Consider the following 17,152-nt stretch of genomic DNA (forward strand, 5'->3'; position numbering starts at 1 on the left):
GCTGTTAAAATCTCGCAAAACTTGACGTGCATTCACGTATAGAGAGCTCATTCGCATTTAAAACTACAGATGCATGTCGTAGTATGTGACGAGGCTTTATACGCATCCGAGTGTTATCAAAACCTTGCTCAACCTTTTATTTTACGGGAGACACAAATGGCCAGCAACACGCGTAGTCATAAAACATTTTTTAGTACGCCAATGAAATCTGTATTCGAAATTAAGATTTTCGCGATGTTCTGCATTGCAATAATATTTTAATCTTGCAATAAATCACGATTTAGCGTAACTTTTTTTCGTTTTCCGAAAAAAAAAATCGTGAAACGAAATCGCCGAGAGATCCATAAAAGATTTCTCATTTCGAAGATCGGGAAAAAGGGCTGGAAGGACCGCTCTCGCGCGAGCGGCACATAACGGTCATAAATTGCGGTTTATGAGCTTCGACGTTCCCCCTTTTGTTTTTGATTAACGTTTTAAAATGCGCAACGCGCGCATCGCCGCGCAAATTGCCATCAGAAAGGATCACCCGGGAAGCCCGCCAAGCAGGCCAGGTCAATAAAATTCGGTATAAAGAACGTGCGTTGCCCGGACATGTAAATCCGGTTTGGAGAGTCATGTGCTTGCCGTCACGGCTATATCGTGCCGCATGTCGTTCGTACGTATGTCGTGTGTACGTTTACCCGAACACAATATTTGCGTACTGTCGGTCTTTGAGAGAACAGTACAATGGTCCTCGTCCAAAGCGACCGCGCGACGTCGTGCCCGCAACGCGAATAAACCCGCTCGCGACGCGGCTTCCAACTAAAATTAATTCGTCTCCTGCCATAATGACCGTCGGGCGTGCTGCGCATTATTCATCAGGACCTCCGACTCGGTCGATCTAAAATTATTTTAGCCGCTTATTCTGAGTAAAGTAAGCCCCGTTTTGAAAAGATTAGAACTTTTTGATTTCCTCTCTCGTACGGGTTAAATTAAAATTTGATGATAGATTTCTTAATCAATTGTGTATATATTATGAAAAACTTAGATAATATTTTAAAATAATGATAAATTCCTTAGTTGTTGAAGTTATAATTGATATTTCCTTTACGACGCATCGAAAATGGCCAATATATAACGCTTTTCAATTTTTTACAATACGTGTCTTTAGCCTAAGTGCTTAAATTTATTTTAGTTCTTCCTTACTTCGAAACTTATCCTATTAATCCTCTTGGGAGCCAGAAAGCAATTACTTTTATACCCACCAAACTACACTTTCTCTCGGACGTGAGATCTTAACAAGGCACTTTCAACTTTAATTGGAATCATCTGTCATTTGTATTTATCGATTCTTTGTTAATAAAATATTCTTTCTACATTCAAATACAACGCAATAAAAAATTAGATTGCATTCTTGTCTTAAATTCAGTTAGAGAAGTAAATTAATTAGCTGGAATTTATTAAAAATAAATATAGCTTACAATTATAAATTATAAATTAATTAATCGAACAATTAAACAGCCGTTATTTTTCCGGGCGCTTGAAACCATCAAGAGGCATTACTCGTCGGCATACCATTATCGAACGTAAATTCGCGAGCTCGTTCGACTCGTATTCGACGAAATTCCTCGCTGGTTGTTTTGCACAGTGTCATTTTACATCGCATTAACGGGAAAATAACAGAGGAGAGTAATGAAGGAGAACGCCGGCGCAGATTTTCTTGCGATCGTTTTTCTCCGCCGCCTTAATGGAGGACGCTGGGCGCGCGAGCACGATGAGATTATTTGCGAAACAGCTACGGAGAGCAGGAATCTCGTTATGACGTTTCTCGAGTCTAACACTTCGTTATTCTTGTGCAATAGGTCTTGGTCACGTATTTTCATTCACTTTTTATTTAATTATTCTACTCACCCTCTGCCTCATTTTCGTCCATCCGAGCCTCTTTCGGCGTGAACCTTTCTTTATCTCTTTCTCTCTCTCTCTCTCTCACACACACACACATACACACTTTTACTTTTTCTGTATAAAAACAGAAAGTTTTAAACGTCTCATGTTGATTGGCAAAATTAATCTCTTCGTGCTTATAGTGCGAAAATGTAACACGACACAATTTTGTTTGTCACTTTTGCAGCAGTAGATATAATATAAAAACCGCCGAAATATATGCAAGAATTTTTGCCCGACTAGAAACAAATCGCAACTCAGATTTAGCGCAGAAAAAAATTAGCTATCGGTGCGTGATAACTGAATAGTCCCCCGAGACTTATTCCAGGTTAACGGATTCACAGGACGACAGGAGCGAAACGCGAGCTTTCTCCGCGCGGATTTTGCGCCCTTATCATGTCACGCTTCGTTACTATCTAGCAAAAGTGGATGAGCCGTAATCTCGTGCTGCAAGAAAACGGGACTCGTTCCGTTCCGTTGCAGTCTCTTTGACGTCGCAGGTGTCATCGTGCACGAAGATAATACCGGGATATGCTCCACCTCCGCGGGAACTTGCTTATTTCTCCTCGCATTTTCAATGAGATTTGCCGTGCTTGGTCTTGAGTTGCACCGAGTCGGCATTATTTCTGACGTGGATTCATATTACTTACTTAACAAAGTATATTTAACAGAGAATTTGAAGACAATAAGCGGAAGGCTACACGTTACAAATTTTGAAATTGGGTATTCTAATCGGTTTTTACAAAAACTCCTTTACGAATCTTAATAAAATCCTATTACAAAATTGTCGGAATTTAATTCATATAACTGAGGTTTTAAAAAGAGTCTCTATTTCTCACGTTTTTTCACACTAGACTCTTTGTTATTTTCACGCACATTGTACTTTACTCCGCCTCATTACGTAGGAAATCCTATATACTTATGAGAAAAATGAAATATCTGATTGTGAATAGAATTCTTTATACGCTGCACTTTATCATTATATCTGCAGATGATACCGATGCAAAGGTTTATTACAACATTTTTCTGAGTATAGACATCACTTTACCATAAATTCTTAATATTTTTACCGGAACAACACTTTCTCTCGGTATATATTAATTTTATTAAATCTCTCATTATAAAACAAGAAAGCAAGAAAATTCTAACGCAAAAGTAGAAATATATACGTATTTATAATTATAGAAATAAATTCTATAAAGGAACTTAGAGAAGTAAAAGGAATAATATAAAAGAAAAGAAATTGTAGAGGAATTTCTTAAGAATTTAGAAAATATAATGTATTATACAGATTGTGTAAAATTTATTATTAAAATAATTAATAAACAATATTGCAGACAATGCAGACGTCTTTATACAATAAGTTTTAAAAGCTGCCAAAAAAATTTATTTAATCTTGATGAATCGCAATAATCGTAGATGTCCATGAAAAGAGATATTTCAAAATACGAGTAGATAGAGTGAGAAAGCACTAAACTAGCAAAAGCATCATAGGATTAAAAAGGAATGGTCGTTTACAGCCACCACCGTTTGATGTTGCAGGTGTCATAGGCGGGGTGAGGCATCGTCTGAGTGGCGGCTCCGCATCCGCCCTGAGCTACGGGGGCGAAAAGTACGGCAGAAGCGGAAGGTCCGGCGACGGTAGAGGCGGGGGCGGCGGCAGGGGGAAGGAGGATGACACCAAGAGTGCAGAGAACGTGTCCAGGGGGGTTTTACCCTCGAGGCAGAGCCTCTTGGACCTCGTCAGCGGTAAATTCATGGGCCGACACACACCCACTCACCACTACTACTATCAGCAGCAGCAGCAGGTTGGTTACTGCCCGCGATCGCACGATAAAATATTCGTTTCACTGCCACACTCGTCGGGGAAACGTCCCGAGGAGGACATTTTGCGCGTGAACTCGCTGTCATTGAACACTTCGATGTCGGTCGTCAAATATTCTTTCCCAGAATCTGATTTTTACCGGTTTTTCAAATCTATCCACGTTGAAAGAACTACAAAGTTCGACCGAGAAAAGTGAATTCACGTAATTATAGAATCTTTTTATAGGAACTTCTAAAAATACTCATAAAGTTATCAAGATTTAATTTCTTTAATAAATAAACTTTATATATGCACGCAATGCAAATTTGAAGAACTTTTTTTTTATTATGAATGAATTTACATTGTTATATCCGATATTACGGGATAGATAAAGAGAATGAGAACGAATAAAACACAATGGAAAAGTAAGAAAATAGAGGAAAAGATCCTCTATATATAACATATAGGTGCTTTAACCAGTTAACTATTTCAATAGGGTTAAAGCAACGAAATAACCGGTATTGTATTTACTTTCGTAAAAAGCGTCATGCAGGCATCTCTGAGTTTGCCAGGACAGGCGCGTTTAATACTAAACTATTCGACGTGGAAAAAAAATTGTAATAACAATCCCGCGAGCGGATAACAATGTTCGCAGTATCCGTTTCATTATGCGCGACAACCGCGTATACGAGCCATATATCTTAATGGTTCGACGGAAAAAACCGATATGGAAAATATGTGTAACAAGAATCTCCGAGAGATGAAAAATAAACAGCTATGTATTGCCTGTGTATATGTAGCCAGCAATTGAGCAAAATATGATGAGTACATTAAACAACCGGTATTGTCGACTGTGCAATGATCGCGGGAAAAACAGCGAGTTTCGGTAAAATTTATTTTAAAAAAATTAATCATATTGATGACCAATTTTTCTCAATAAATAAAAGAGACTGGTGGTCATTTGTGCCATGACATATATTTTACAGCATATTTGAACTGCTCATTTATAAATATATATGCGATATTTATAAAGATTACAATATACATTTGTAGACAAAAATCTGTAGTTGTTGCACTCTTGCATATAAAGTAACGTCGCCTCGTGACACTTCATACATCGTAATTGGTGTAGGTGTATTCTGTGTCGCAGCGATACTTCAGCTCGTCACGGGACTCGCTTTCGGGGGGATACGTGAATCGGGGGGCGAGCGAGCTCGATCTGAGCCGCAAGCCGAGAAGAAGGGACCAGCTAAGGGGCAGATTCAAGCTGCCATATACAGTTGCGCTCACGTCCTCGCGTGACCAATCGCACCTCCACACACCGGCATCAGTCAATCATCTCAGCAATAGTAGCTGCAACGGCACTGAAACGTGAGTACTTCATTGGCGAGCAATCGCGCGGGCGACCGATTTCAATTATCGTCGGGTATCAAGTTTCGTTTACGTATCCTTGAGAGCCATTCTTTTTCCATATTTCGATATCGAGAAGAACGAGTATTCGCGGAAAAATTCAATTTGATGCTAATTTTCCTTCTTGTGGGAGATCAAATCCGCGATAAAAGTTTAAGAAAATGAATGTAACGAAGAAGATCTGTAGTGAAGGATCATAAATATTCAAGTGACTTCTTGGAGGTTTATTTAATACCGTGACGGCGTTTCTTGCATTCCTAAAGATCGCTTAATTGTGCCAGCTTCTTTAAACAGAAATATCTTCACAGCAGCACGGAATTGTCGGAAACAAAATTGCAGGGGAGAAATCCCCCTATAATATAGTAGAAACTTTTTTTTTTAATCGATGAAGCCGCATGGCGCGTGTACAAAATTGCACGGGCTCTTTTCCGGCTGCTGCGAACATTCAATACTTTCCACATCGTAATTTTTCACATTGATACGCAAATCCTCGCACACAGTGCGAACGGTAACGGGAAAAAATGGACAGCCGCGTGTCGCGGAACGTGTCCAGGGACAAAAGTAATTAATCAGCGTACGTTCGCGCTGAATTACTGTCTCAGGAGGTACACGGCGCAACAACAGCAACAGCAACGCGGTAGTAGAGGCTTTCCCGGCCAACCTGGATCGAGGAATTTTCGCACGGGTGCGCCAAATTGGTCCTTCATCTTCGATCCTGCGGGACGTCTTTGTTACTATTGGTCGATGGTGGTTTCTCTTGCCTTTCTTTACAACTTCTGGGTGATCATCTATAGGTTTGCCTTCCAGGAGATCAATGGTTAGTCCGCAATGCGCTTACGACCTCTTTCGAATTTTAATTTTAAACGCGTTTACAGGAGCGTTTTATGTAGGACATGTCCTAAGAGATGTCTCTTTTAAAGTTTAGAAATTGAGTGTTTGAATCGAAGATACATTGATTTAGTTTCTTGAGATATTTATTAAATCGTGAAATTGTAAAAGAATTTAGTTTTTATATTATGTCACATAAGCGAGATCCATATTCAAATATATTTCAATAAATACAAGACTTTTAATAAGATAGAATGTAGAAATTAAAACGCTCCTGAACACGAAAAATTATTAAATTACGTCATGATATGTATTCTTTGATTTATCCATATGAAAACGTTCCCCAAAGTAAATTGCTTTTAATAACATTTTATATTCAAGAGTTTTGAGAAATTTATTAAACGAATTATATTTTTGTTAAAACGATCGTAATTGTAATGTTTACTTTAATTAAGTATCAAAGCGAGTAATAGCTCTACGATTTATGAAACAATACGCGAATTGAAACATATGAATTAAATAGAAAATAAAATCGCTATGAAATATTTTGCATATACAGACCATTGTAGAAGCTGCTTTTTCCCAATCACGAATACAAAAAGCCAGGTTAAATATAATGGTGATCAATACGGAAGCATCAATAGCTTTCGACCCATGAACCCATTATAACTGATTGAAAATGAAAAGATTTTAACGAATTCGGGCATAAAAAGGAAATATTTCAAAAGCAGATTTAACTTTCAAAAAGGATTTATCGGGCATTAAGGATTAATTAATACTAATCGTAAATACGTATGTTGTACATATTGAAAATGGGCATTGTTTTGCTTGCGAATGCAGGAGAGACTCGTTGGGTGTGGTTCTGCCTGGACTACTTCTCGGATTTTTTATACGTGCTCGACATAGTATTTCACATTCGAACGGGATACTTGGAAGACGGCGTGCTGCAAACCGACGCCACGAAATTGAGAAATCATTATACGAACAGCACCACGTTTTACATAGACATCCTGTGCCTGCTGCCCCTCGACTTTTTATACTTATCTATAGGATTTAACAGTATGCTGCGAAGTTTTAGACTCGTAAAAATTTACCGGTAATTGTCAATCTTTTTACTACCTTTTACGAAATTTACGATACTCTTATTTAATAATTATAAATTAAACGATAAATTTAAATGCCAAATTTATGATAACATTTCTTTGTGTGTGTGCAATATTTTATTTATCATACTTATTAATGTGATGCCATGTATTCTTATATACTATAAAAATCATAGATTTAATGCATGATGCATGATATATACAATAATTTTTCGGCGCGGCATTAAGTGGAGCGCAACGAATTGAAATATTTTTTTTATAAATTCTTATACATATCGCGGAATCCAAAAACGTCCTCAACTCATAAAAATTTCATTTCCGTTTCAATGATTTAAACATGTATACGAATCCGACCCGAAAACTAAAATCATTGTTGCGAATTTCTTTTCTCGTTTCGATTACTATAATTGACTTCGAATGTGCAAGTTCGGATTTCCTCTCGTGCAACAGCATTAAGTGAAGTGACTTACTTGGAGTAAAGCGAGATTGAAAAAGATTGCGAAAGTTCGCGATTAATGTCATAGTAACGCGATGCTGATCTTTTACACGCAAACATTTGCACATTCTGATATCAACGTTTCAGACGTACCGCAAAAAATACGTTGAACGAACGGGGTGGCTCGTATTGTATCTCAATATTATTCTTTATTAGAAACAACATTATGTGAAAGAAAAACGCGACTTATTATCGCGAGATTTCTGCGTCGATGAATCTGGCAGCCAATGCTTTGTAAAAATCGATTTTGTCAGGACCGATGGCACCGGCTTATTTATTACTAATTGTGCGTATCCTACTCTCATCTAACATTGACATTGTGGACGCGACATTTGTATTAAGCAAACGGAACTCGGAATCAGTGACCACATTTAGTGACAAATGGTGGCATTGAGAACACAGACCATGGACATGTTTACGAAGACTGACGGTATAATAAAAGGGGTCGAAACTAAAGAGAAGACAAATGTAATATGGTAAATGTAATAACCCATTCTATTTAACGTTTTCATTAATCGTTATCTCATACTGAAATAACAGTCAGTGGATTGAGTTTATTTTAACTTAGAAACTAAAAATAGCAGTAAAATTAAAAATGAAAATTATGAACTTCTTTCAATATTTTCTTTTTTTGGTGTCTTCTACAGTCCATCCTGTAAATTATTGATCGCGATAGTTTCAATCACGGCGCCACGCTGCGCCATAAATCGCTGAATTGCACGAACGGCGGAATCTCGCCGCACTCGTAAATAATAATTGGAAAAAAAAGGACAGGAGCATATTTTAACCTGTTGAAGGCACAAGCTCGAGCCTCCCCGTCGTACGCGTGATGATTAAAAACATGTTCGTCCCACGTTCGTTGAACGCGCTCCACGTGATTCCCTGCCGCCGAATATCCTCTAAAAGGAATTCTGAAATTTATCGCTTCGCGACCGCCGGAATTTCCGCCAATTTTCTCAAACCGCTTTCTCCGTCTCTGACGTAGGTTCTGGGCGTTCATGGACAGAACCGAGCGACACACGAACTACCCGAATCTGTTTCGCTCCACCTCCTTGATACATTATTTACTAGTGATCTTTCACTGGAACGGGTGCCTCTATCACATTATTTATAAGAACAACGGCTTCGGCAGTAAGAACTGGGTGTTCAGCGACTCCGAGACGGCGGACGTTGTTAAGCAATACCTGCAGAGCTACTACTGGTGTACTCTTGCCCTAACGACCATCGGTGATCTGCCCAGGTATTTACTTATTTATTTATGCGTCGACGTTACATGCATGTTACACGGGTTACACGCAAGAAAATTTAGGGCGAATATATCGTTGATATATTTTACCAGACATTTCTCAATGCTCGGAAAGCTTCTTCATGAAATTCCCTTATTCGCATATGCAAACTCTTATTCGCTTAAGCAAATTTTATTCATGCTGTTCTACTTTTATACAGCAAGATACATTTGATCTTGTAAATAGCATATGAAATGAAATATGGAATGGCGGTATATACAGTTTGTCTTGGACGTGTACAAAGGAAATTTTGCCGTTTCAGCCGTCGCAAAACGTATTATGCAACAATTCGAGTGATAGTCATTTCGTGACCTATCTGGTCTTTCGCAAATCCGATACTTTCCTTCGAAAACGTCAAGGAAACTCGCGGGAATAGCTTTCGCACAATTGTAATCCATTAACTATATTTATTCTCAAATCAATACATATATAATAAAAGTATATATAGACCGTGTATACGCAGCTACCAGAATTCAAATAACGATTTTTTTTCGTTTTTAATTCTATAATATGTTCGTATTTCCAGTGTGGTATTCCCACGAATCCGCTATCATTAACCACATATAACATTCCGCGTGTAATTCCACGGATTCGCGCGATGATCCGTCTGCAGTTTTGAATAAAAAAGCGACGAACAAACCGTCACCGCTACTACGTTATAATGCTGCACCGCGACGCTAAACCAAAATGTAGCTGTGATAAAAATCGCCGGCAATGTGAATGCGAAATATCCAAACCACTCAAATAAAAGAAAACCGCCGGACAAACAATCAAATAACCGATAACCAAATTCATAAATTTTTTACGGTATTTAGATCTCTGCAATGCAGCATCGAGAATGCATTTATACCGATTATACTGCGATTTTCTTTGACAACGTCTGTGTTTTAATTTTTTATATATGCCATAATTCCAAAATTTGTTAAATTTTTTTATTTGAAGCCCATGGGATATTTTAATTATAAAAATGTTTGTGAATGCAGAAGAAAGAAAGCCCGAAGTCATTCTTTCGGACTCGATGAAGAACCGTATAATCGAGAAAGAAAGGAGAATCACACAGTTGCGAATAAATGAGTCCAGTATTTTTGTTAGCGCACTTAAAATAGAGAAACTCATGCGAAAGAGTGAAAAAATACCGGGGAGACATTTCCACGTCGGCGTCGGCCAATGTATTTGTGTTGGACAAAGAATTTCTATTCGAAGTTAGTTTTCATTTGGAATGCCGACATCGGTGATGAATGATTAATTAACAGATGTAAAAAAGAATTGTTTTATGACATAGTCGAAGAAACGTATTTCTCTCTTCGTGCATATTTAGGAACATTCATAAAACTGTTCTCTTGCGACGAAATCGTTCAATTGTCGCGTGAAAACCGTGGGAGCGAAAAACGCAAGTCGCTCAACGTTAGCGAAGCACTTTAATATCTCTTATTCTCTATATTTTTTCCCCTTATCCTTTCCAGACCGAGAAGCAAGGGCGAGTATCTCTTTGTGATTGGTCAGCTGTTCTTCGGTCTGCTGCTATTCGCAACGGTGTTGGGTCACGTCGCAAACATCGTCACTTCCGTCAGCGCGGCGCGAAAGGAGTTTCAGGGTGAGTCGGGTTTAAGTTCCTCGCATGTGTATCTCTTTGCATTAGCTCTCTCGCCAGTCGTACTTTAACTTTTTATATATCAAACGGAATTCGTTCGACGAAAGCAAAGTAAGACCTGCCGTCGTTTTTTCTTTATGTCCAACGAACGTCGATTTTTATTGCGACGCGTTCGAATCTCCATCGTATTTTATGGAACTTTATTTCGATCCCACTAGTATCGTAAGAAGCGAAATGGGAACTCACGAAAATATTCATCTCTTGGCTCGTGACTGTAAATTATTCGGCACACGTGATACGTTTTACGACGCGAAATGCGATTTACGATTTCCACTTGACGCATAAAACGAAAGTTCTCACGAAAGTTCGCAAAGTTCATATGCTACGTTTACGCGACGGTGGTAATTAGGTACTCATCCAAAGTACGCGAATAAAGTAAATTAGAACGCAAAGTGTAACTGGCATTAGCGTGAGTTTTTATCCAGATTTTACTTCCGAAGCTTACGAATTAACTTACGCAATACGCAATGGCTAAACAAAAGTTATATGGATATAAAAAAAAAAAACAATAACCGTGTCGCCGTTAAATCAAGTTAAATAAAATAAAATATTTGATACAACAAATAAATCGCTGCAAACTAATTCGTCTTAAAAAGACGTAAACCGTTAGAAATAATTAGTTTAACCCATTTATAAGAAATAAAACCTGCAATGTGAAACAATAAAGCGGATCGAAACATTTATGCAACTAAATAAGTTTTTATAACAGATTTGCTGTGTCTTCTGAAGCATATAGTAAAATATGACCCCATCTCTTTTTGCCAAGTCGTTCGAATTACAGCTTGGCAAACTGCCACGAGGGATCGTTTCCCTCGTCCGTTTCGGATCTGCCGAGCGTATCCCATCGTGCATGATAAATAACTGCATTTTCAATTAACGCCGAGTAGGAAATAGACATTTCGTTCTGCGTCCAAGCCCCGTTTTAATTGCGCCGCATCGCAGTTTCGCCGCGTCTGCATTTCCGCCCTTACACCTTCGTTATTTTACGACTCACTGAGCCGCTCTCTGCACGCTGCTTCCCGCAAAATGCGCGATTCGATGGTGCGTTCCGGCATAAAAGCGGGCGCACGCTCGGCATAGTGGCGGTCACTTCAATCCGAGAATACTCGCGGACCGAATAATCGCTCGCACATTTTCGTTTCCCATTTATATCTTTCAATCTGTTGTCAGTTTACGGTATTCATTCTGCAAACCGTACATTTTTTTCTCATTTTTTCATCAAATAGTACGTAGCAGAAGATGGCGCTTATCTTCATTCAAACTTGTTCAAAAGACGTAACGACTCGTCCAAATGACCATGGAAAAATAATTACTGCATTACAGCTCTTAATTACTGCGGAACTATTTTTTAAATTTTTCTATACATTTTACATTTACTAAATTATTTTCCTTTTTTGCAGTAATTTTTTTATTGCAGTAATTATTTTCTAATAACGTTTTTTTATATAGATATATTAGCGAAGGCAAAAAAATTGTATGAGATAAAGTAACTTAGAGATTAATGTAATTATCATATTATACTTGTGATTGTTTCCTTAATTTGTTGAAATACTTTTACTCATTGTTAATAATTTTTTAAACATACAAAGTATTCCACATCTACTTTATAATACATTAATTGTGTACTTTGGAGATTGATTAAAATAGAAAATCCGAATATAAAAATGCCACAATTGCAGTAATTTTCTAATTACAAGCAATCAAGATCGTTTTTATATCTTCGATGATAAAATAATTTATTTGCGTGGTAGGAGATGATGAGAATCAATTTATTATTATTTGTTTCTCAATTTTATGTCTCGGGAGAAACGGAATTGTGATTTTAATGAACTAAGAAATCAAGGTGGATTGTCACATTTTTCCCGACAATCTATTTTATTTTCTTGATTTACTAAAATCTCAAAAATTATTTGTTAAAATCATGCAAGACAACAAAATTTTGGGAAGAATAATAATAATATAAATATTATTTTACACGAAAACTTTTTCGATCACAACGAAAGTAAATCTTATTTTTCAAATAAACGTTAAATGCTTTGAGCGATAATAGAGATGTATTAATTTAGAATGTAAAAAGTCACCACTCGCGTGAATATTCTATAAAGCCGTTAAATATTTCTTAACGATGTCGATAACAATTCGGTTGGCGCGCGGCCTTGGTTTTTGTCTACGGCCTACGCGCTGCGTAAACAAGGACACCGCGCCGCGCGCTGCTATTACTCGCTCGCCGGCTCTCGAGCGAGAAGGTTGTGGGAGGAGCTGTTCCGTGTGTCGTCGACTTATTATCGAAAAGTGATCGCGATAATTGCGTATCGAGGCGATGGTTATCTACTTCCGAAAGAAATACTCCGCGCATTTTAATCTTTCGGAACAGCAATCGAAATGATAGATAATGCGGGAATTATGAATGATAGATAATTACTGTTTCGTTACATTTACAGTAATTATTCTTTATATTCTATGATATTTAGATTCTAATATATTTTACGCATAATTTGAACTTTCCGCAAATTTAAACGTGCGAAATCTCATTCAATCGTCGTTCTAATAATTAAAAGTGATTGTAATTAATTGGCAATTAAATTTTATTTTTATAATTTTTAAAATTGCAAGAAAAATTCTTGTTTTATTAAAAACACATATAGGGAATATGTGTTTTTAATAAAACAAGAATTTTTCGTGATGCTCGAACGAACAGACAATAATGTGAGTCGTTCCGTCGTATTGCTAGTACGTATTATATTACTTTCTGAACGCGATCACGCGCGATTATTATTATCATTAACAATTGTCGGATCGCGCGATGTAGTAACTCTTCCGATATAACGATGCGCATCGAGGCGATGGCTATCTATCAAATATTTCGCGCAATTTATTTTCTCGAAGCCGGAACTAAAACGAAGGGGAATAATAAATTACTATTGTGTGTTACAATATTACTGTGAACAATAATTTTTTTTTATAATGATATTTATTAATAGATATATTTTACATCGCGGTTTGAATATTCCGTAAATTTAAACATGAATTATTTAGTAGTATTTCTCTGAATTAGTGAGAACTAATTACCGAGTCGATGTAATACACATCTTTTTGTTACTTGAATCTATTTTTTAATTTCAATTAATATTTCGTTTATTTCGCGAGATTACGCCTTACATATATACTAACAATAATATAATTCAAAAAATTTGCACGAAGTATTACGTGATCGTAATTATTTGGCCATTAATTTCATTTTCACAGAATAGAAAGGAAAGGTCTTGTTTTATTAAAATTAAATAATTTTGTTCTTCTTGGGATGTAAAAACATAAAATTGACATAAAATATTAAATTGATTTAGGCATACGTAACGTAATTGATAAAATAATGCAGATTTTACTCTTGGAGTGTTAGATAATAGGTCGCATATCGAAATTAATTTAAAACGTTTTTTCGAAAAACGGAATACGGAGTACAGAACGGCGTGAATATTTTTGGAAGCGTTAAATATTTCCTAACAATTCGGTTCGCAGCCTTGGTCTTTGTGCTCGGCATCTGCCGCCGCGGCCTTAGTCTTTTTTTATCGTTACGCCGTTAACATCGAGCAGCCTTGACCTTAGCACTTGTATAAGGCATACTGCCTTATACAGAAGTTGCTTCGTACATCGCATTATTATCTTTCGCGATAATACCTCAGTCATGACAAGTACGACGAGACTATTTTCTATAAAAAGATATTATTAACTCTCATAGAGTTTTAATTATCTTTAATTAACTCCTCGCAGGCTATATTGGTAAAATAGCGTCGATAACTGTCACTCCAAAATTTTGTCATTAACTAAACGAACACGGAACAGATCGACTTCGAATTGGAATTGCTGTCTCGAGTCGTTTAACTATTAAGAACTGTAATTTATTTCCTGCTTTGATATTTGTCAAATGTGTAACTTTAACATTTGTATACGATGGTTTATTCGAGATTCGTCTCTGCCACTCGAAATTCGTCTCTTGTGTTAATTTACCTTCGGGAGTACCGTACAAAGTGTCACGCGATCTTAATTAAAGTGTTTTCGCGAGTGTTGTGTGAGTGCAACGAACCTTGGCAACCTGAGAGGAGATGGAGGCCTAGGAGAGGCATCATGCACCGGCGGAACAACTCTAGAGTAGGTAATTATTTATTATGTTACTTATGAATTGCTTAAATTCTTGTTATCTTATGATTTATGTAAAATTATTAGAGAAAAAGTTTTTATTCATAAAACTTTGTAAAATTTTGTAGTTAAAAAATATTTTTTTGTGAGAAATTTATATATAATTTCTTTATTTTTTTTATTATTTACTTGAAAGAGAAACATTTAATGCATGCAAAGATTATTTTGTGAAATATTAATATTTGGACACTGCTATAATCCAGATTTTATATTTGTATTTTACAGGTCAACGTGATGTTACAATTCCGCTGCTGCGCATCGTATGGGTGAGTGACAAAATATGCTTTATTTTATTTGAAGGCAATGGATCTGTGAATATTATAGAATGGAATAGAATCGGGAATAGATATCGGTAATATAACATTTCACAATCCCATTGCTTTTACTAAATAATAAGATTTTCAAGCAGTATTGAGAACACCATTAGAAAATATTTATTTCTACATGTGTATCACAATCGATTAAATTTTCAAGTTTGTTGCTTACATTAAAAAAAAAAAAAGAAAAAGGAGTAAAATAAAATTACAAGCAAAAGTAAAACGTGAACATTTTTGAAATATGTTTTTATTTTATGTTATAACTTTCATGGTGTTTATATTGCATGGAGATCCAAAAATGTTTTTTATTATTAAAAAAATATTTACTTATAAATAAAAATAAATTGGTACGAAATATAGCAGGGACTTTATTTTTCCTCTCGAATAATTTTTCGTAATATTTGAAGCCTGCATTTGGCTTCGCTACATTTCTTTCCTAGGTTAAGTTTTTAAACTGTTACAAGAAAGCAATATATTCTAAGTTTTTTTTACGTGTGCGTCATAAGATATATCATAAATATAAATGGTAAAACGACAAGAAACAACCCCAGTTACCGTTTATTCCAACTAATTTACTTAACGGAAAAGGAATTGTATTAATAAATATTACTTATATCTATTTTTTATTATTATAATTTTATCCAAATTCTTCGTAGCCCACTCATCCTTCATTAACAAATTAAATATAATTAATAATTAACAATCAGTGATTTCATTTAGTTATAACAAATCAAATATATTTGCATATAATTATAATTATTAATTATATGCGAATAGTGTCATATTATACGCGATACCATTTATATCAATTTTAGTTTTATAGCTTGAAAATCGTGAATTTAACATTTTCATATTAGGATTTTGGAATTTCTACAGTTTGAAATTCTCGCTCTATCTAATTAATTCCTAGAACACGATGTTAAAGTATCATTCAGTGGTTGTGGAATACTTTATGTACGCATAGTGCAAGAATGTATTTTGATTGAATGTATATTGAAATGATTGGCGCGTATTAATCCTTTAATTTAACAGCAAATTGAATTGCTTCTTTTAAATCATTAGCGAGTAAATCGAAATGTATAATTATGATATCGCGCGTCCGCATTAATTATATTTATATAAATCAGTAATAATATCGTCATCGAAATAACGTTGAGAGGTATTTGGCGATTGTTTAGTCCGAAATTGCCGATTCTAGTTGACTATATACGGTACATAACGTTCGCAGAACGTTAACTAAAGAGTTAACGTTAATCGAATTCGCGCGAGTACTCTCGGGTTAACACTTTCCTTCCGCTAAACACTAGCGCGACGGGCATTATTACGACAATAACCATCGACGTAGTTTCCCTTGGCATTGTGCCGTACGAGATACGCCACAGACCCGTGAAAGATATAGTCGAGAGACCTTCCATTGTACAGATAAGCTTCTTGCGGCGTTGTTCGATTACCGTAAAGTATAGGATATTTACTAGGATATTTTTGCGGTGTTACTTTACGGCTTTATATCTTCTGTCTGAAGATGAGAGTATGTCTATCTCGTTTTCTGTGTACTATAAACACACGAGATACATGCTTCGTATTTATTTCTTCCAGCGGTGTGCGCAAAATAATATTCTTTGCAGTCGTCTCGCAGTCATTATACAAGATTACTCCATTTTTATGCTTGTTATACATAACGCGCCGTTAAAAAGATAATGAGAACATTGAAGTGAGAAACGCAGCTACTTATTCTAGTACTCATATTACGACTTATTTAAAAATCAGAATATTTTTTTGTTTCTTTCTAACACTTTTTATATATATCTGTCTTAAATTTTAAATTTATATGAAAGGAACGTATTGCATATCTCGGTGATGGAAGATAGACACCGTGAAAATATTATTTGTTGTAATTAGGGTTTCTACTTGATCAATTAAGATTCTCTTTAGAAGGTTTATAAATCCCTTGACCCTCGTAGAGCAAGGAAACTCGACAGGATCGATGTTTAATGACAGCCTTTGGGGATCTCTGAGGAGGCGAAACGCGTTCTCGTTACTCCTCCATTATGTTCGTGAAAAATTTTCTTGACGTAATGATGTAAGAATTTGACGAAAATTAATATCCGAGAAAATCGCGCACTCACGTTTAATTTTACTT

General features: G+C 36.1%; 1 protein-coding gene across 5 annotated transcripts in view; it reads left to right on the forward strand.

Annotated features, from left to right (window-relative positions):
- The window catches only part of LOC139818617 (uncharacterized), a 168,555-nt gene that overhangs the window by 80,925 nt on the left and 70,478 nt on the right, over positions 1 to 17,152 (forward strand). For 4 of the 5 annotated variants that reach the window (XM_071787411.1, XM_071787407.1, XM_071787410.1 and 1 more), the window contains exons 4-9: positions 3,466 to 3,731; positions 4,860 to 5,098; positions 5,740 to 5,954; positions 6,806 to 7,061; positions 8,550 to 8,804; positions 10,314 to 10,444. In XM_071787411.1, coding sequence (XP_071643512.1) covers positions 3,466 to 3,731; positions 4,860 to 5,098; positions 5,740 to 5,954; positions 6,806 to 7,061; positions 8,550 to 8,804; positions 10,314 to 10,444 — 1,362 coding nt within the window. The remainder of the gene's footprint in view (positions 1 to 3,465; positions 3,732 to 4,859; positions 5,099 to 5,739; positions 5,955 to 6,805; positions 7,062 to 8,549; positions 8,805 to 10,313; positions 10,445 to 17,152) is intronic. The other variant, XM_071787412.1, reaches the window with a different exon arrangement.

This window comes from Temnothorax longispinosus, chromosome 9 (assembly GCF_030848805.1).
Source record: "Temnothorax longispinosus isolate EJ_2023e chromosome 9, Tlon_JGU_v1, whole genome shotgun sequence".
NCBI lineage: Eukaryota > Metazoa > Arthropoda > Insecta > Hymenoptera > Formicidae > Temnothorax > Temnothorax longispinosus.